At 48.6% G+C, this 20,125-nt stretch overlaps 1 protein-coding gene across 2 annotated transcripts; it reads left to right on the forward strand.

The window, feature by feature from the left end:
• The first annotated feature begins 8,215 nt into the window (after window positions 1-8,215).
• Window positions 8,216-19,409, forward strand: ANKRD54 (ankyrin repeat domain 54). 2 transcript variants are annotated; one of them, XM_025881824.2, is made up of 8 exons: window positions 8,216-8,644; window positions 10,104-10,151; window positions 14,056-14,154; window positions 16,794-16,865; window positions 17,360-17,407; window positions 17,484-17,608; window positions 17,785-17,892; window positions 18,279-19,409. In XM_025881824.2, exons 1-8 carry the CDS (start codon window positions 8,320-8,322, stop codon window positions 18,351-18,353), a joined length of 900 nt encoding a protein of 299 aa, XP_025737609.1. In that variant the 5' UTR covers window positions 8,216-8,319; the 3' UTR covers window positions 18,354-19,409. The 2 variants fall into 2 exon arrangements, with proteins under 2 accessions (XP_025737609.1, XP_025737610.1); XM_025881825.2 differs by having other exon boundaries at window positions 8,506-8,644; window positions 14,061-14,154.
• The last annotated feature ends 716 nt before the right edge of the window (window positions 19,410-20,125 follow it).

A 20,125-nucleotide genomic window follows, 5' to 3' on the forward strand; every position in this document is an offset into this window, starting at 1 on the left:
AAGTAAAAGACACCAGAAATAACGCCACACAAAAGATGGCTGACAGCCTCCTCAGGCGATTTCTCGCGAGAAGGGAAATTCGGGTGTGGGGGCCTATTGTTGGTTTTAGGTGTAACTTAAGTTTGCCTGCAGCAAGAGATGTCATGAAATATTTGGCCTCAGAAGGGTAAACTTACCGGTGTAAAAGTTGAGAACTGGTCCCATGCAGCGAGAGGTCATTGAGAAAAGGCGCCTGCCAACTTTAGACAATAAGGTTGGAGCAGGCAGTGTGAGGCCAGCCGTGGTGTGGGGCCCAGGAGGCAGTCCTGGGAGGCAGTCCTGGGACCCACCCCGGCAGCAGCCACGCTCAGGCTGAGGTCATTTTCCAATCGGGAGGTAGGGTAGGTTCGCCTTCCGAAGAACCCTCGAGTTAGGGATGGGGTTTTAAAACCAGCAGAAACCAGCATGTGGATCCAGGACCTTCGTACGGTCGTCTGCCCATCCACAACACCTGATAGAAATCTGGATTCCGGTCCCTGCTCTGCTACTGATTTGCTGTGTGACCAGGAATTTGTCTAACCCATTTTAGGACCCAGCCTCCGCTGCTTCTTGTCAAAACAGCTCTTCCTTCCTTTCCCTGTGAGGCACAATCAGCCTGTGGTCTTTCGCATTCACATTTACTGGTGTAGATTATAGAATGCATTCCTCCCAGATACCTGCAAGGCTGGCTCTGTCACCTTCAGTTCTCTGAGCATCCTGTTTAGAATTGCGATGCCCTGCCCCGCCCCTTGTGTTGCTTTTTTGCTTTGCTTTTTACACCTGAACCTAATCTAACATTGTCTGTTAACTATACTGGAATTTTAAAATAAAAATAAAAAATGTTGATCTAACATGCTAGAGGAAATTATTTGTCCATTCTCATTATGGAAAATGATACAAAATTGTTGCCATATAAAGAGGTGATCAAAGCATATTCAGCCTGAAAAAGAAAAAGTATTATAGAGGTGTTTAAGAAAACTAACAAACATGTTTCTTTTCTGGACTTTGTGATGTTTGTGTTATTCGTCAGCTTTTTGGGTGAAGTTACAAATTGCAATTTGTAATGGGCTGATTTCTCCCACAATTTGTGTTGTGATTTCTTGTACTAGATAAACATTCTCTTTCTTACCTAGTTTGGTTTTTGTAATTTCTTATTCTTTTTTTAAAAAAGATTTTATTTATTTATTTGACAGAGAGAGACACAGCAAGAAAGGGAACACAAGCAGGGGGAGCAGGAGAGGGAGAAGCAGCCTTCCTGCTGAGCAGGGAGCCCAATGCGGGGCTCGATCCCAGGACCCTGGGATCATGGCTCGAGCCGAAGGCAGATGCTTAACAACTGAGCCACCCAGGCACCTGCAATTTCTTATTCTCTATTATTCCTCGGGTAAGCTTCAGTCACCAGAAACTTGGATCCCTTGTTTAATAACCATCTAATTATGTGTATGTGTGTGTGTATATTCATGTACATGTATGTATTTGTTACTTTATACCTCTTCCAGGATGTACACTCTAACGTAGAGAATAGTAAGGCTCTGAGAGGACCTTCCTCACTGGCTACTCTTTCTCACTTTTTTTTTTTTTTTAGGATTTTAGTTATTCGTTTGAGACAGAGATTCATTGAGATACAGAGAGAGAGCATGAGCAGGGAGAGAGGGAGAGGGAGAAGCAGACTCCCCTCCAAGCCAGGAGCCAGATGTAGGACTCGATCCCAGGACCTAGAGATCATGACCTGAGTCGAAGGCAACCGTCCCAACCATCTGAGCCACCCAGGCGCCCCTCTTTCTCACTTTCTTTTGTTGATTTCTCCTCATCTCTCCAATCACTAACTAGTGGACTGCTTCTTCTCCCTGGGCTTGGTCTCTTCTCTATCTCCCTTTACTTTCTGGGTGGGTTGTCCGGTCCAGTAGGTTTAAATATCACTCATATGCTGTTGACTGCCCACATTTATATCTCCATCCCAGATCCCACCCCAGAAGTGGGCTCAATGGCCCATGTAAGTACCTGCATGTCTGAAGGCACCTCAGACTTAACATGTCCCAGTGGAGCTTCTGGTTTTCTACCTCACCCTTCTTCCTCCCACAGTATTCCCCATCTTAGTTAAGGGCAACTTCAATTCGTTCAGTTGCTCAGGCCAAAGCCTTCAGAACCACCATGGACTTGACTCTCATGCCACACATTTCAATGCATCTGCATTTTGCTGGCTCTACCTTCAAAATATTCCCTCTCAATTCTTACCACCTTGTTTCCATCATTCTTGTCCAAACCACTATCTCATTAGTATTGTAATACTACTTCACACTTCCTGCTTGCAATTCGCAATCCATATTTGTAGAACTGCATCTGAAATGAAACTTAGGCCATTGCTTGGCAGCACCTTAAGCCTGCTTAGAAACACAACTTTGAAAAAAATAAATAATGGAAGGAAGGAGGGAAGAAAGAAATGCAGCCTGACCTGAAAGCAGCCAGAAGCCTGTTACAGACTATGAAAGGTCTGATCACAGAGTGTTTGATTTTGCAAGGCTCCCTTGTTAATGGAAAAGCAGTAGTTCAAAGGCAAAGAAACTGTGGACAGACCAAAGCTCCTGGAATAATTTTACCTGGGGGAGTTGTTGAGAGGATTCAGCAGCTGAAAAGCTGCCCTGATTCTCTTGATTTTCTTTTGCCCGGGATTTGAGGCAGGAAACTCTCTAACTCAGAAAAACCACTACATTTTACAGTCTGCCTGGTCTCTTCAACAGGGTTAATTTCAAGCTCCTCTTCCCAAGAAACCTGCATTTGTCTATAGTTCACTTACTGTCCTGCTTATTTTGCTCTCTTCAGAATGGTCTCACAAACTCCTGCCACCCTCCTTTACTGAGTATTATGTGGGCCCTGGGAGAGCAGTAGCTCAGTCTCTACAAGGCAGAACTAGACGTTCCTTAGGGGTCGTCTGGTACAAGGAGTCCACTAAACAAACAAACAAACAAACAAAAAAAAACAGAAACAGTGAAGTAGCAGGCTGTTTCCTGACATGCTAAATTGTATCCCTTCTTTTACTGCAGACATTAAGACTATTGTTCTTGGGGTGCCTGGGTGGCTCAGATGGTTGAGCGTCTGCCTTCGGCTCAGGTCATGATCCCAGAGTCCTGGGATCAAGTCCTGCATCGGGCTCCCTCTCCCTGGGAACCTGCTTCTCCCTCTGCCTCTCTCTCTCTCTGTGTCTCTCATGAATAAATAAATAAAATCTTTAAAAAAAAAAAAAAAGACTATTGTTCTTGCCCAGGAAAAGTTTTGGGGCGCCTGGGTGGCTCAGTCGTTAAGCGTCTGCCTTGGCTCAGGTCATGATCCCAGCGTCCTGGGATCGAGCCCTTCATCGGGCTCCCTGCTCGGTGGGAAGCCTGCTTCTCCCTCTCCCACTCCCGCTGCTTGTGTTCCCTCTCTCACTGTGTCTCTCTCTCGCTGTCAAATAAATAAATAAAATCTTAAAAAAAAAAAAAAAGGAAAGGAAAAGTTTTAGAAGGCAGAAGGTGGGGGTTGTCTGGGTGGCTCGGTTAACTGTCTGACTCTGGATTTCTGTTCAGATCATTATCTCGGGGTCCTGGGATTGGGCCCTGTGTCAGCTCCACTCCTCTGGCCCTCCCCCCACTTGTGTTCTCTCTCCTTTCTCAAATAAATAAAATCTTTTTTAAAAAAGTAAGATTTATAACTTTAAGAGAAATAATGTAAATTAAAAAAAATTTTTTTAAAGCAGAAAGGGGACAGTAAAAAGAAATTATTTGCAAAGAATGTATACTTGCAGGCAAGGTCTCCTTCCTAAGGAGAACAGAAGGGCTCTATCTGGCAGATTATTTCACTAGTGCTCACCAGGTAACCCTATGGTGACTGGTTAAAGGCTACATTCTGGGGGGTGGAGGGTGGGTTTGAAGCTGCAGTTAGGTTAGGTATTAAGTTTTGGTTTGCTGATGTAGGGCTTAGTACAAGGAACTCCCTTTGGGACCTGTTGTCTCTCTCTTTTTTTTAAGATTTTATTTATTTATTAGAGAGAGAGAGCACAAGTAGGCAGAGTGGGAGGCAGAGAGAGAGGGAGATGCAGCCTCCCCACTGAGCAGAGAGCCCAGTGTGGGACTTGATCCCAGGACCCTGGGATCATGACCTGAGCCAAAGGCAGATGCTTAACCGACTGAGCCACCCAGGTGCCCCTGTTGTCTCTTTTTTAACACAATAAATAATCACTTTTTTTTTAGATTGATTTATTTATTTGAGAGAGAGCGAAAGAGAGACCATGAGCAGGGTGGGGGGAAGGGGCAGAGGGAGAGGGAGAGAAAATCCCCAAGCAGACTCCCCACTGAGCTTGGAGCTTGACATGGGGCTTGATCCCAGGACCCCGAGATCACGACCTGAGCCTGAATCAAGAGTCAGACCCTTGGGGCGCCTGGGTGGCTCAGTCATTAAGTGTCTGCCTTCGGCTCAGGTCATGATCCCAGGGACCTGAGATTGAGCCCTGCATCAGGCTCCCTGCGTGGCGGGAAGCCTGCTTCTCCCTCTCCCACTCCCCCTGCTTGTGTTCCCTCTCTCGCTGTGTCTCTCTGTCAAATAAATAAATAAAATCTTTTAAAAAAAAGTCAGACCCTCAACTGACTGAGCCACCCAGGCACCCCAATAATCACTTACATTTCTGAAAACACAGGGCTGTCTCTAGTCTAAAAGAACAATTCTCACATTGTTAAAAATGTCATTGTCAAAAGATTAATACCTTTAAGAAATTAAAGAAATAATTCTCATACCAATAAAGAGCAAGCATATTTAATTGTTAATGAAGGAACTAACAGTATGACAGAGCTGGTTTGGAAAGAATTTGGGAAGAGTAAAGAATACTGAGTTATGATTGCTGATCATATTTCATGTCCTATAGGATAATACAACTGTAATCTTTGGGATTATTTCCTTCATCAGACATGCAAAAATTATTGCATCTTATCAGTTTCCTACAAGCTAACTTGTAACTTTACAGAGTTAGAAAACATCACTGGATGCTAATCAATTGCTAGTCAAAGTTAAATTTCCCCAGAGAGTCAGATGGCTCTTATGTGGGTTTACGAGCAATTCTCTAGCATGATATTAAAAAGTCACGCAATCACCATAAAACATATTTTCAGATACTAGATCATTTCCCTCCACACTAGTTTTCATTATTCCACGTTTAATGAAGACAAGAAATATATTCATTTCCTGCTAACTCTGCCTAAGAAAAACAACAGCACAATATGGCGATAAATGGCAACTGCCTTTAAGCCTCAACAGGGAGTGGTGGGGACTGTGGCAAGCCACAACACCATGTCCCATCTAAAGGGGAAAGTTGCTCTGCAGCTCCAGCCATCTGTTGCCATGTGGGAGGGCGGGTCCTGTATTGCTGTATCTCCCCATTTTTAAAAGAAGCTGGAAATTTAAAAAATGTCTGTGAAAGCTCTGAATTTTTTTTTTTAAAGATTTTATTTATTTGAGAGAGAGAGAGAATGAGAGAGAGAGAGCACGAGAGGGAAGAGGGTCAGAGGGAGAAGCAGACTCCCCGCTGAGCGGGGAGCCCGATGCAGGACTCGATCCCGGGACTCCAGGATCACGACCTGAGCCGAAGGCAGTCGCTTAACCGACTGAGCCACCCAGGCGCCCGAAAGCTCTGAATTTTTAAATGTTGGCAATCAGTTCAAATTTCTCTAAAATACTGTGAAGGCCAACAGAATGAGGGAAAGAATGAAAGGAAAGTCCTACTGAATCTAGCCTGAGCCAGTGTCACTGTCTGACCTAGAACAATACCTTCTTACAGGAAGACTGAGGCCTAAAGAAAGGAAACACTTAACCCCACACCACGAGGTGAGTTTGGGCCAGATGGGACTTTGACCCCAAGTCCCTGGATTCCCAGGTAGAAGCTTTTTCCGAAAGGCAAATATAAGTATTTCCTTTGTCTCCCACCAAGTGCTTCATGTTTTATTTGCTGACTAACCAAATAAAAATGACTAGTATGAATGCTTGTAGTACCCTTAGGTAAAAGTTTGAGCCAGTGTGATGGGCCCACTGTTGCATAGGATTTGCATGGACCCTAGCCTGCATTCTACCCTTATTTATTATAATAATAGCACTAGCTACCATTTTTGAGCACTAGTTCTGTACCAAGCTCTGTGTTTTACTCACATCCTATCATTTAGTCTTGTGATAACCATATCATTAACTCATTCATTCATTCATTCCTTCATTCAATGAATAGGTCAGTCAGTCAATCAAATAGTTACAGTGTGGTGGTGCCAGATGCTAAGCCAGGCATTATGGGGGAATACGGTTCAAGTTCCAGTCTAAAGCCCGGAGGCTGAGGCTAACTGGATTCATATTCAACCCACACCCTATTCTTCAAATCCAAATAACAAGTGGTTCTTGAAACACACAGAAGGTTGGGCTATGTAATTTATACTTCAACAAAGTTCATTTATTATTTTTTTAAAGACTTTATTTATTCATTTGACAGAGAGAGAGAGAGAGAGAGAGAGAGAGCGAAAGCAGGAACACAAGCAGGGGGAGTGGGAGAGAGAAAAGCAGGCTTCCCACGGAGCAGGAAGCCCAATGCTGGGCTCGATCCCAGGACCCTTGGATCATGACCAGAGCCAGAGGCAGACGCTTAACAGTTGACTGAGCCACCCAGGCGCCCCAATAAAGTTGATTTAAAAATGAGAAGTGACAATCACCTCTAAATGTTTAGCGATCCTGTTCAAATGAAAAGACTGTGCCAATGCACACATATTTAGTAGACTAGATTGACTGAGGCCCAGCCCCACTAGTAGGAGGAATACAATGGCTAACTGCTAGGATAAAGGTTTGCACTTTAAACCTGAACTCAGTGAGTAGACAAATCCTACAGATGCGAAGAGAATTGTGCCTTAGCCACCAGGTGCATCTTGAGTTCTACAAAGACAGACTGGAGGGATGAAGACGACTTGGGAGGTTATTACGTGGAAAAAGAGGAGGAATGAGTAATGAAATTATTTCCAGGTACATTCAGCAGGAGTAAAGTATAAATACCCAGATGTCACTTAAACTCTCTGGAACCAGGTTCCCAGCAGGCTCTTCATTAAAGACAACAGTGTGACGGAAAGAGAGGACTTCTGGGGGCTCAAATCCTAGTTCTTCAACTCTCTAACCCTGTGCAAGGGGGGAAGGAACATCTCAGGACCTCAATTTCCTGATTGGCAAAGTGGGTATAATAATATCTACCTGCTAAGGTTCTTGTAAGGGAGAAATAAATGGTATAATATATATCAAGCACTTGGTATGTGGAATATGACACATATTCAGTGTTCATTTCTTCCCTCGGTTTCCTTGTAGCTACAAGTGGAGTTGGCATATATGTACTTACCTGTTACGGGGCAGAGGAGATCAAATAGACAGCGTTTGTCTCCATACAGTACCATGAGAAACCTCACAGTGGTGTTCTGAGAGCACTACAAATTTTGAAAGTGGTTTTCAACTGTCAGAGAAAGATTATATTTTTACTGGGTTGAATGAGAAGGAAGAACTTCTCCTGGACAAAAGCCCTGGTCCGAAGAGAGCTGGGCATCCATAACAAGTCCCTTGTCTCTCTTGCTTCAACTCCTCATCTGTAGAATAGGGATGGTCTTCCTTGTCCACCTTAGAGAAGTGTTTATAGGGTACTGGCTGTCAGAGGGGTTGCGAAGCTCATCCACCGCGCACGGAACCCTTCCGTGTTGGCGGCTCCGTCCTCTCCCATAGGGCTGTGAGCACCTCAGCGAGCGTCGAGTCTGACCCTCACTTTCCTAGTCACACTATGCACTTCCCACCAGGAAGTCCTTTATTTACGTTCATTGCTTTAAAATGTATCTGTATTTACCCCTACAGTGCACCTTCTTCGTTTTCCTTAGTGATTGGCTGCAGATTATCTTAACGTTATTGGTTAAGGCATCTGCCCGTTATCTTTTCCAGGACCCGATGGGGGGAAATGGGTGGGGGGAAGACAGAGAGAGTGTCATAAATTTAGCTGTTTTATTGGCTCCGGTGGGGACGTACGGCGAGGGCGTGGGCGGTTCAAATTTGTGATTGGTTCTTAGGTCCGTCAATCATGCTGCCGGAACTCAAGTCTCTCGCCCGAACTATGCCCGGTTGGCTGTTGGAGACGGGAGCCCGCCCCTCGCTCGGTTGCCGTAGTTGCAGGCCGGACCCGCCCGCTCGCCCGCTGACAGCGAGGCTTTGGGCGGAGGAAGCGGGTCGGTTGGTCGGTCGGGAACGAGGCTCCGGCGGCCAGGCCCGCGCGGAGCCGTTGCCATGGCAGCCGCCGCCGGGGGCGCGGATGACGAGCCGCGCTCGGGCCGTTCGAGCTCGGAGGGCGAGTGCGCCGTGGCGCCGGAGCCGCTGACGGGCCCCGAGGGCCTCTTCTCCTTCGCGGACTTCGGCTCCGCGCTGGGCGGCGGCGCGGGCCTCCCGGGCCGGGCGTCTGGCGGGGCCCAGTCCCCGCTGCGCTACCTCCATGTCCTGTGGCAGCAGGACGCGGAGCCCCGCGATGAGCTGCGCTGTAAGATCCCCGCCGGGCGGCTGAGGCGCGCCGCCAGGCCCCACCGGCGGCTCGGGCCCACGGGCAAGGAGGTGCACGGTGAGGAGCGCGGCGGGAGGCGGGGCCCTGACCTCCCCTGACCCCGACCAGGACGGGGTACTCGCACGACTGAGCTCCGGGCCCACAGTGACCCCTGAGGCTCCTTCTAGTAGTAATCAGGATGTAGAGCGGCTAAGGACCGTGAATGTGAAAGAGACGGTCTTGAAGCACTTGGTAATTCCTGAATAGAAACTTTTCGTGATTCCAGGCGTTTATTAGTAGATCAAAAAAAAAAAAAAAAAAGGTTGGGGTACTGGCGAATGCTTTTATTATCAGAGAAGGGAGGCCAGAGCCTGTAGCCAAGTTCTACCAACTTGTTTAAATGCACAGACCGGGATTGGACTCCTCTACCTCGTTGAAGCCTCGGGCAAACTGTAGAACCTTTCTTTCAGCCTTAGTTTTCTCGTCTGTAAATGAGTGCAATACTTGCTTTACAGGGACGTTGCCAGAGTTAAGTAAGGTGATGAATCCGTAGCGATTATTCCGCTTTTGTTGTGTGACAAACACTGTTGGGTGGTATGTGATCATTTTTAATCCTCACAGTAACTCAATGAGATCCAGATACTGTCCCCATTATATGGAAGAGGAAACTGAGGCTCGGAGAGATTGCCTTGCTCCAAGTTACAGAGCTAGTTAAGTGGCTGTGCTGGAATCAGAACCCACCTCTGCCAGACTCAAACTCCTGTTCTTTTATGTCCACTGTATTGTCTTTCACATGTTGTGGATGACATGGAAACCAAGGCCCTGAAAGATTTAAGAATGGGGCTTTTTAGTGTCCCCTTTAGGACTCTCTGTGATTCCGCCCATATCTTAGTGATGCTGTAGAGATTAAATGAGATTTTGAAAGTGCTATATAAACCATAAAGTGCTATACAAAAGTAAGGAATCATTAAATGTATCTGGGTTGCAATTTTGACCATTTCTCCAATGACAAAGGCATTGTTCTCTATTAGCCTCTAATACAGAGGTAGTGTCATTGTAGTAGAAAAACGTTTCTGCTTAGGAATTACCAAATTTAAGTAGTTATTTGGGAATGGCCTCTTTTGGAGAATCTAAGATTATCTGTGTAACCGACTAACAGAGCTTCAATCTAAACATTTCATTTTGTCTTTACAACAACTCCAGGCTGTTAGGTCAGGGCTCAACTTTTTTTTTTTCCTTCAGATGATAAACCTGAGGCCCGGGAGGGTTAACTCACTTGCTCAAGGTCACCCAGCTACTATAAGAGGCAGAGCCAAGATCTGGCTCCAGAGGCCTTGAAGGATTTGCTACAGAATGTGGCTCTGCCACGTTTCCAGTCTTTCCTTGTTCCCAGTGTCTCTTGTATCCTGGTGCCTTTCTTTCCCTTTAGATGCTGTCATGGGTGAACTATGGATTAACTAGGCAGCCATCCACTTTCAGCTTCATCATGACTGTTTTATTTTTGTTTTTAACTGGAACTCTTTTCCTCTCTTCACAGCTCTGAAGAGGCTGAGGGACTCGGCCAATGCCAACGATGTGGAAACAGGTGAGTGTGCAAAGCCAGGTCTAGCTCTGTGGGCTGGTTAGGGAAAGCAAAATCCGGGCAACCCATTCCTGGGAAGACAGTGCTTGAATTCACTATGCCCGCTCACCCTGTGGACTAGGCTCATGGTATATATTCTATAACTGTAATCATGTCTCAGAAGATAAGTCTGACTTAGATGCTTCCTCTTCCCGTGCTTTTCTGTCACCCTGAACTTCCTGACGTCATAGTGTTGATCACTCTGTGGGCTCCTTGATGTTGGGACCATGTCTGCTTTTGTGTCCCTGGCAGCCAGCAGCAGGGTAGGAGCTTTTTAGAACTTCCGGGTCCTGGGAATGGACAGTCAGCTTTAGCTGCCAGCAGAGCCACTGTCGGAAGAGAGCCACCACCTTCAACTGCTCACCGAGGCTTTGTGGTAGTTGGGCCAGTGGTTGTTTAAGTTGACAGAACTTTGGACGGGAATGGGAGGGGCTCGCAGCAGGACGCCACTCTGGTTTTCTGTTGTTGCTCCCCAGCATTCATTGGCTGACAGGACAGTAGCAGCATCAGAGGTACAAGGACAAGTTCTAGGGGAAAACTTGTAATTTTATCCAGATCTGAGTTTTCTACGGCTGCTGCAACAAATTACCACACACATTGTGGTTTAAAACAACACAAATTTCTTTTTAAAAATATTTATTATTATTATTTTTTAACAACACAAATTTCTTAGCACATAATTCTGGAGGTCAGAAATCCAACACAGGTCTCACCACGCTGAAAGCAAGATGTCAACAGGGTTGCATTTCTTTCTGGAGGTCCTAGGGGAGACCCTGTTTCCCTGCCTCTTCCAGCTTTTAGGAGCCACGCACACTCCGTGGCTCATAGTCTTCTCCCTCCATCTTCAGCAACAGTTGACTGAGTCCTCACACTGCTGTGTCTCTGGTTCACACGGCAGGGAAATGTGCTCTGATTTTAAGGACTCATGTGATTAGTTTGGGCCTGAATAATCCACGATGATCTTTCCAGCTCAAGGTCCCTAACCTTATTCATATCTGCAAAGTCTTTTTTGCTGCATAAGGTAACATGTCCAGTAAACTCTGCGGATTAGGACATGGACGTCTTGGGGGCTGTGATCCTACCTACCTCAAGTGGACATCATTCTGTTTTGGTGGTAGTGGTGTGCTACGGTCAACAGAGAAGACGTGAGCGTTGCTTGAGAGCCATGGGATCAGAGAGCCCATTTACAGCCGGCGTGGAGAGGAAGTCATTTACCTCAGGGGGCTGGGTGTTAAACTGTGGGCCTTAAAATGGTTCCCTTACCCCAGCTCTCTTCACTTTGGTCTCTTTTCCGTGAACTTTAATATTTTGGACTATTTGAGCAGCAACCTAGATAGATTTTCAAGGAAAAATGATAAGTGTTCTCTTTTGAATATCTCTAGTGTGTGGCTGGAGAATATTTGAATTATACTTCCCTTCCACAGAAAGCCTAGTTCATCTTGAATCAGGTACTCACATGGTGGTTTCAGTGTTTTGACAGAAATGCTGTAATGTTCCAGTCAGAGTCTCTAACACACCCATGTTCAAATCTAAATGGCTCTCAGATTGACCAGGCTCTTGCAGGACTCTGCTGGTGACCCTGGCTGTGGGGTTAGGCTCTGCTCCTTTTCTCTCATGGTTTGCATTGCCTTTTCCTTCTCTGCACGTTTGTTGGGTTTTTGGTGTAGTTAAGCAGTTGTAATGGACACAAAATTGATGCCCTGCTATTGTTAAATCATTTAAAACGTTTGGAAGGCAGCTATGCTAACCACTATACCACCAACGCTCCGCTTAAAACGTTTGGGAGATGAAGGAAATATGCAAGAAAAACATCCATAAACAGCACAGGAACTAACCTCTGTAAATAGATTGGTGACTATCCTAGTCTCTTCTCCTATGCAGAGAAATTTTCTTTATGGGCTTACAAACTGTGCCGGATACACAATTTTGTATCCCGCATAACTTTTCATAGTCTTTGTAACCATTCATTTTTTTCAAAAGGGAAACGTCTTTTTTTCCCTGTTGACAGAATGACAACATGGCTGTATGTTTTTTTTTTAAGCTTATAAGGTAAAAAGCAGAAATTACCTTATAATTCCATTCTCCAATTATAACCACAATTTGTAATGGATGCCCACTATGCCTTCAGAGGAACAAAGCAAGAGTTATTTAGTTAGTCATATATTTGCACCATGGTTTTTCTTTTGGTGGGGAGGGCAGAGGGAAGGGGGGAGAGAGAGAATCTTTTTTTTTTTTTTTTTTTTTAAGAGAGAATCTTAATCTTAAGCAGGTTCCATGCTCAGCATGAAGCCTGACGTGGGGCTCGATCTCATGACCTGAGCTGAAATCAAGAGTCGGGCACTTAACCGACTGAGCCCCAGTTTTTCATTTTTAAGATAATTTCCCAGGTATGGGGTTATCACATCCAAAGGTGTGCATATTTTGATGACTTCTCGAAGTGCTTTCCAAGAAGACTCACTGCACAAGTCCTAACAGAGAGGGGACTCTTTTAGCTTTCTCTTATCTCTTTGGCCGGCTAGCTTTTGGTGAACGTACTGAGCTGACCGGAAGCTCTTCTTTCTCTTCCACTCTCATAAACCTTTTCCTACCACCTTTATTCATTTCTTCAATCAGTCAACAGCGTTCATGGAGCTGAACATCAGCTGAACAGCTGATCCTAGGCATTAAGATAAACAAAATGATAGAATTGGAGACAAAGAATATAAAGTGATACCATTTTTCTAAAACAAAACCCCCAGAAAAACTGAAGTTATGTATTTAGTTGGAGAGGCAGAAGTTCTGGAGCTAGAGAAGCCTGGGTTTCTATTCCCACCTTTGCCTCCTGGTAGCCGGGTGAGTGTACCTGGGGCCCTTCACAGAATGGGACACTTCTCCTGGTTTGTGAAATGGACACAATGCTTGGCTGGGTGGGCAAGGGGCTTAGCAGACAGGTGCCTGGTGCCAGGCTGGTGCTCGACGTGCGCTCCAACGCTCTAAAGTGGCACAGCCTGTTCACGTTAGAGTAGCGGGTGAACAGGGCCCTGAGGAGACGCGGGAGCTGGAGTGGCCACCTGAGCCTGAGGAGAAAGAGGAGGAGGGGATTCTGGGCTTTGTCTGGAGTCCCCGAGAGATTTGCTGGCGGAGACTAAACTGTTGGTGGCTCTAAAATGATGTTTGGCAGCAATTTCTACATTTCAGTTGAACATACGCATGTGGCACGTAATGCCTCACAGTTGATAATGGCTCCATGTTTTGCAGAGAAGGCATTTCACATCCATTATTCTCATCATAGCAGCTCTGGAGATGGGCAGGGCGATTATTCCCATTTGCTGGTGAATTGGGACCCAAATTCAGGGCTTCCTACTCCCAGCCCAGCTCTTTCCACTGCCCCATGCTGTTGGCAACATACTCCTTTCTTCATTACTCAGCTTAGCCTGGGACTTAGTCGGTGCGGCTCCACATCTGCACTCTGGCCTCTCCAGCGGGCCACCTCCCAGGAGCAAAGGAGGCATTGCCCAACAGCTCAGGCAGCTGTGTCCGACTGGAATGGATGTGTATCCAAGTAGATGTGAGGCCAGAGTCTGTGCTCGGGATTTCTGTGACTCTAGAACTCCTGACTCTGAGGGCCAAGACCCTTCTATGATGTTCTGTCCCTAGACTCAGAGTTTGAGCAGCCAGAATCTGTGGTCCTCAGTCATGCCTTCAGGAGAACAAGTCCCTTGTCTTGGCATCTCCTGTGAGGCCGGCATCCAGGCGGGAAGAGCTCTCCCCTGCCTTCTCAATGCCTTGCCGGGAAGTGCCCCTGAGCATCCCTCTTCACGCCCTGGGGGCTGCCACTTAGCTAGCATTGCCTCTCTGTCCCCCTGCCCCTCTGTCTTGGTGGTGTCAGTGCAGCAGCTTCTGGAAGATGGCGCCGATCCCTGCGCAGCTGACGACAAGGGCCGCACAGCTCTGCACTTCGCCTCCTGCAATGGCAACGACCAGATCGGTGAGTCCTGGGCAGGAGGGAGGGAACAGGGCTGGCCGAGGAGCATCTCTCCAGAGGTGCTGGGGGAAGATCTGCTGTCTGCACAGCCAGGCTTGGGGCCAGACCTTCAAGACATTCAGGCAACATTTACTCAGAGTCAAGGGCACCAGCAGGACAAACCTCCTTCCCCCTTTTTAAAGTCCTTTTCGCATGTGGTATAACTTATAAACGGTGAGCTTTCTGTATCTATGCCCCGGCATTACCACCACTGGGAACAAGATATTATCTTCAGGAGGAGTGCCTGGGTGGCTCAGTCGGTTAAGCATCTGCCTTTGGCTCGGGTCATGATCCCAGGGTCCTGGGATCGAGCCCCACATCAGGCTCCCTGCTCAGCGGGGAGCCTGCTTCTCCCTCTCCCACTCCCCCTGCTTGTGTTCCCTCTCTTGCTGTGTCTCTCTCTGTCAAATAAATGAATAAAATCTTTAAAATGGAAAAAAAAAGATTATTTTCAGGAGCACCCGGCTCGCTCAGGCATTAGCGCATGTGACTCTTGATCCCAAGGTCATGAATTCAAGCCCCATGTTGGGTGTAGGGCCTACTTTAAAAAAAAGAAAAAGAGAGAGAGAGAGAAAGAGAAAGAAAGAGAGAGAAAGAAAGAAAGAAAAAGGAAGGAAGGAATAAAAGAAGAAAGAAAGAAAAGAAAGGAAGAAAGAAAGAGAAAAGGAAAGAAAGAAGAAAGAAAGAAAAGGAAAGAAAGAGAGAAAGAGAGAGAGAAAGAGAAAGAAAGAAGGAAGGAAGGGAGGGAGGGAGGGAGGAAGGAAGGAAGGAAAGAAAAGAAAGAAGAAAGAATAGTTTCAGCACCCCAGCAGCCTACTGATGCCCCTTCCAGTCCTTACCCCGGTGTAGACCTTGTTCACATAGATGAGTTTTCTTGGTTTTGAATTTCACATAGATGGAAGCATAGAGTATGTACTCTTTTGTATTCTCTTTCACTCAAACTTACATCCCTGAATGTTGTTTGTATCAGGAGTTTCTTCTTTCTTCTTGCTGGATGGTATTTCATTGTGTGATGTCCCACAGTTTACCCATTCTACTGTTGATGGACGTTTATATGGTTTCCAGGTTTGGGCTTTTATGAATACACTGTTGGGAACATTCTTGTACCTGCGACTTGTGGGTATAAGCATTTAACTGTGTTAGCTATTGTCTCAGGCGTGGAGTTGCTGGCTCACCAGGGAAAAAGTACATTTAGCTGTAGTACGTACTTCCACCCTGTTTCCCCTCGTGGCTGTCCCAGTACACACTCCCACCAGCAGTGTAAGAGTTCCACATTTTCTCCCAGCCTTGCTGGTGCCTGGTATTGTCTCTTTTGAATTTTAGCCATTCTGGCATGTGGCATCTCATTGTGGTTTAATTTTCATTTCTCTTGTGGCCCCAAATGTTGAGCATGTATATATTGGCCATTTTTGTAGCCTCTTTTGTACATATTGGCCATTGTTGTATATTTTTTTGTGAAGTTCCTGTTCAAGTCTTTTGTCCGCGTTTTATTTTAATCTTATCTTTATTTTTTTTAAACTTTGTCCACGTTTTAAAACAAGCTGCCTGGTTGTCTTTTTTAATTATTGATTTGTAGAAATTCTTTATATATTCTGGATACAAATCATTTATCAAATATAAATGACTTAACTTTTCTGATCTTGCCTTGTTCTCCGAGTGGTGTCTTGATGAACCCAAGTTCTTAATTTTAATGAATCCAATGTGTCCATCTTTTCTTTTTTATGGTTGACATTTCTGTGACCTCTTTAAGAAATCTTTTCCTATCCCAAGGTCGTGGAGATATAGTCTTGTTTTCTTCTACAAGCCGGACTTAGAGCTTTCACATGTAGGTCTGTGATGCGTCTCACATTTGTTTCTGTGCATGGTGTGCGGCTCAGCCTGGCCACGTCATGTGCATTAGTCTACCTGCACGTTCATCTGGATAACTGATGTGCCCTGGCGACACCATAGCCCACCCTAGAGGTGGCATAGAGACTCAGGGAGGGGGATGATCAGCATCATCCCTGATTCCCACTGTGGTACTTGGCTGTGGAAAGAGTAGAAAGTGTCCTTGAGAACCTTCACTAGCAGCCACTGCTATTGAAAGAACTTTCTTTAGGGGTGCCTGGGTGGCTCAGTCGTTAAGCGTCTGCCTTCGGCTCAGGTCATGATCCCAGGGTCCTGGGATCGAGTCCCACATCGGGCTCCCTGCTCCGCGGGAAGCCTACTTCTCCCTCTCCCACTCCCTGCTGCTTGTGTTCCCTCTCTCGCTGTCTCTCTCTCTGTGTTAAAAAATAAATAAAATCTTTAAAAAAAGAAAAAGAAAAAGAAAGAACTTTCTTTAATGCTTAAAAGCTCATTCCTTTCGTAGTCCTGCATAGGCCAGAAGGCTCTCCCAGAATCCTCGGTCCCTGGCCTTCAAGAGTCCTGCACATAAACCCTATGAGGGAGTGAGCGAATGAATAAATGAATGACTGAATGAATGAACAAAACAACATAGAGAACCATGTTGCTTTCAGTGTCCCACACTTTGAGGAAGCCTCTTTAGCTAGGTTAGGGATGGGGGTTAGGGTCCAGTCCATAGAAGTCCTCCAACAGCTCCTCGTGGGTTTTCCTGTTTCCAGTGCAGCTGCTTCTGAACCATGGGGCTGATCCCAACCAGCGAGATGGGCTGGGGAACACACCACTGCACCTGGGTAAGTGCCTGAGAAGCCTCCAGCACACCCTTCTCTGCAGCACAGGTGGGCTCCTCTGATGGAGAGCCTGGAGTCCTGCAAACTGCCAGCAGGATCTCCTGTCATCTGGGGAGAACCTGAGCCCCGGGGGCCCCCCAGGCTGTGTCCCCTGGCCTTCCCCTTCGGTCACCAGGGGGCCATGCCTGGGCACAGCTGCGTGATCAGCAGGGCTCTGCTAGGGAAGGTGAGCCTGCAGCCTCTGGTTGTTCTGTGGCTGCCCCATGGCTGCCCCACACTGTGGCTCATGGTGAGTCAGGGCCCATCTTCCAGCCTCAGTCTCCCTAGCTGTACAGGGAGGGAGTTGGACCCGCCCCATGGCTGCCTTGGTGATGCCGTCTCTGGAGGTGTGACCCAAAGCAGGCACACTTGGGAGTCACAGTCCTGCTCCCTCGGAAGGGTATGCAGGGCCAAGCCCTGGTGTCCTGGACTCTCAGGTCCCTGTTCTTCTTCCTCAGCGGCCTGCACCAACCATGTCCCTGTCATCACTACCCTGCTACGAGGAGGTATGTGCTCCCTTCCCCTTTGCCCTCCTCCCTTGCCCTCACGCCCCCCGGTGCTTATCTTGGCCTGCTCCCGCAGGGGCCCGCGTGGATGCCCTGGACCGGGCTGGCCGCACGCCCCTGCACCTGGCCAAGTCGAAGCTGAACATCCTGCAGGAAGGCCACTCCCAGTGCCTGGAGGCTGTGCGGCTGGAGGTGAAGCAGGTGAGTGCCCCTCGTGCTGGGCCAACAGCAGCAAACAAGCACTGGGCAGGTGCTGCCTCCAGCCCGAGGGTTCCTGGGTGCTTCAGGCCGACCCCGTTTGGCTTCTGCTCCACTGGCAGTGCTCTGGGGGCCGCCTAGCTAGAACCCGAGCGGCTCAGCCCCACCCCTCGTTCCAGATCATCCAGATGCTGAGGGAGTACCTGGAGCGCCTGGGGCGGCACGAGCAGCGGGAACGGCTGGACAGCCTCTGCACCCGCCTCCAGATGACGAGCACCAGAGAGCAGGTGAGCGGCAGCTGCAGGGCCCGGCCCGGTGCCTGGCAGGAGCCCGGGGCCAATCCCTCCGTGCTGTGACATGGCTAGCCGCTCCCATAGAGAGAGGCCACGGCTGGGGGCTTCTGCTCACTGTGGACCTCAAAGCCTCTGTCCACTTCCTTTGAAGCTCCTCATGTCCCGTGGCTCTCGTCTCTGGGGCAGTCTGAGACCACCTGGAGTCAAGGATTATCGGTTGGGCGGCTGTTCCGTAGTTACCACAGTGAAGCCACCACATGTCCTGGGACGAGAGGCCATGCCTACCCTCCACGTCTGTGGCCCTGGGGTGGAGATCTGGGGGCCGAGACACCTGGGCCTGTCGTGGCACCTGTGACAAGGGCCTTGGTTTTGTCCCACAGGTGGATGAAGTGACCGACCTCCTGGCCAGCTTCACGTCCCTCAGCTTGCAGATGCAGAACATGGAGAAGAGGTAGCAAGAGAGGCTGCCTGCCTTCCCGCTCTGCCGCTGCCCCGCCCCTGCCCCCACCACTCTCTCGGTACCAAGAAAAAGCCCAGTGCCTGGGGCTTTGGAGCTGCACTTATCTGGTGAGGCCCTTGCCCCCAGATGCCACAGGGCAGAGATGCTCTCTCACCAACTTCAGAGCCACTCCCAGCCACGGCCTGTACCATCTCTGTAGGCCGGGACCACAGCCCCCAGCTTCTTCCTCTGCCCCCATGGCACTGCAGCCACGCCTCAGCTCTGGCCGCCGTGCACTGTCCTAGCCGGCCTCACATGTCTCGGGGCCTCCCCGGCACCCTCGGCAGGCCCCAGACCCTTCTCTGTGTCCCTTCCCGGCCAGGGGCTTGTTGCGGCCGGCAGGGTGTGGGCTGAAGGCAGGCACCCTCGGGGGCTTCTTGGCTGGCCCTGCACCCCTCACCAGCACTTAGATTTAGACTTGTCACCTGACTTTCAAGGAGACATCGCAGTGAGTTTCTGTGGTTGAAAAGGAGGGTTGGTGAAGCCTAGACCTTAGAAATACAAGGTTAGGAAGGACCCTGCGGAACCCAAAACAGAAAAGCCCCAGCCTTTTTCACCCAGTCGTTGAAATACCTGGAGCACCGTGAGGCAGTCCGTTCTGCAGCCTAGTTGTAGTAGGCTGAATAGTGGCCCCCCGAGATGTCCGTGTTGTTATCTGAGGAACCTATGAATATTACTTTATCAGGCAAAAGGAACTTTGCAGATATAATTACATTAATGATCTTTGGACCAGGAGACTCTCCCAGTTTACCCCAGTGGGCTTCATGTAATCACAGGGATCCTTACGGGAGGAAAGCAGGAGGTCAGAGAGGAAGTAGGAGATACAGCCGGAGGGGGTCAGAGCTGAAGAATGCAGGCACGCACAGAAGCTAGAACAGGCAAGGAAATGGATGCTCCCTTCAGAGCTTCCTGAGGGAACCAGCCCTGCTGGTACTTTGACTTTAGCCCAGTGAAACTGATCTCAGAATTCTGACCGCCAGAACTGTAAGAGAATAAAGATGTGTTGTTTGAAGCCACTGAGTCTGTGGACATTGGTTGCAGCAGTGACGGGAAACGAACCTACTCGTGGAGGCACGGAACTCACTGTAGAGGAGGTACCCCACTCCGGCCCCTGCAGGAGCAGACGCATCCCTCGTTGTGGGCAGGGGACACGCAGGGGTCCGGGCAGGGGGTTGCCACAGGAGGGGAGCGGAGGGCAGAGCACCCCCCGCCCCGCGCCGGGCCCTCTGCGGGGCTCTTGACTACAGAGTAAAGACAGACTCCCCAGGTCACTGTCCAGTCCACCCTGGCCCTGCACCACTTGCGGTCTGAGCACACTGGAATCCTGGCTACTTTTCAGAGGGGAGCTTGTCCCCCAAAGCCCAGGCTGATCACATGGGAATTGAACCCATGGCACCCATCTGCTCCCCAGACCCTGAAGAGAAAAGAAAAGGGCCTTTATGGGCAGGAGACACAGGCTGGGAGCTGCCTTCAAGACCCTGTGAGAGGAGAAACCCCCCCAGGTCGACAGGGTTGGGGGAGGGAAAGTGTGGTGCTAGCTCCAAGCCCCGGGAGAGAAAGGGGCAGAGGAAGCAGTCAGGTTTCCACGGGGCCCAAGCTGCTAGGGCAGAGTGAAGTGGCTGCCTGTGTAGGTGGAGTGAAGAGAGGGGCACTGTGGGGGAGGGACCCGTGGCGGCGGGGCACCGTACCGAGGGGGGAGGGGTGCTGTGGGGGGGGGGGGGGGGGGGG

This window comes from Callorhinus ursinus, unplaced genomic scaffold, assembly GCF_003265705.2.
Source record: "Callorhinus ursinus isolate GAN/ISIS: 27379988/994484 unplaced genomic scaffold, GSC_fseal_2.0 scaffold48, whole genome shotgun sequence".
NCBI lineage: Eukaryota > Metazoa > Chordata > Mammalia > Carnivora > Otariidae > Callorhinus > Callorhinus ursinus.

Coding starts and splice junctions, on each gene's coding strand:
- ANKRD54 (XM_025881824.2), top strand. CDS start 8,320: ATGGCAGCCGCCGCCGGGGGCGCGGATGACGAGCCGCGCTCGGGCCGT. Junction 8,645..10,103: donor CACGGGCAAGGAGGTGCACG/GTGAGGAGCGCG, acceptor CTCTCTTCACAG/CTCTGAAGAGGCTGAGGGAC. Junction 16,866..17,359: donor GAACACACCACTGCACCTGG/GTAAGTGCCTGA, acceptor CTTCTTCCTCAG/CGGCCTGCACCAACCATGTC.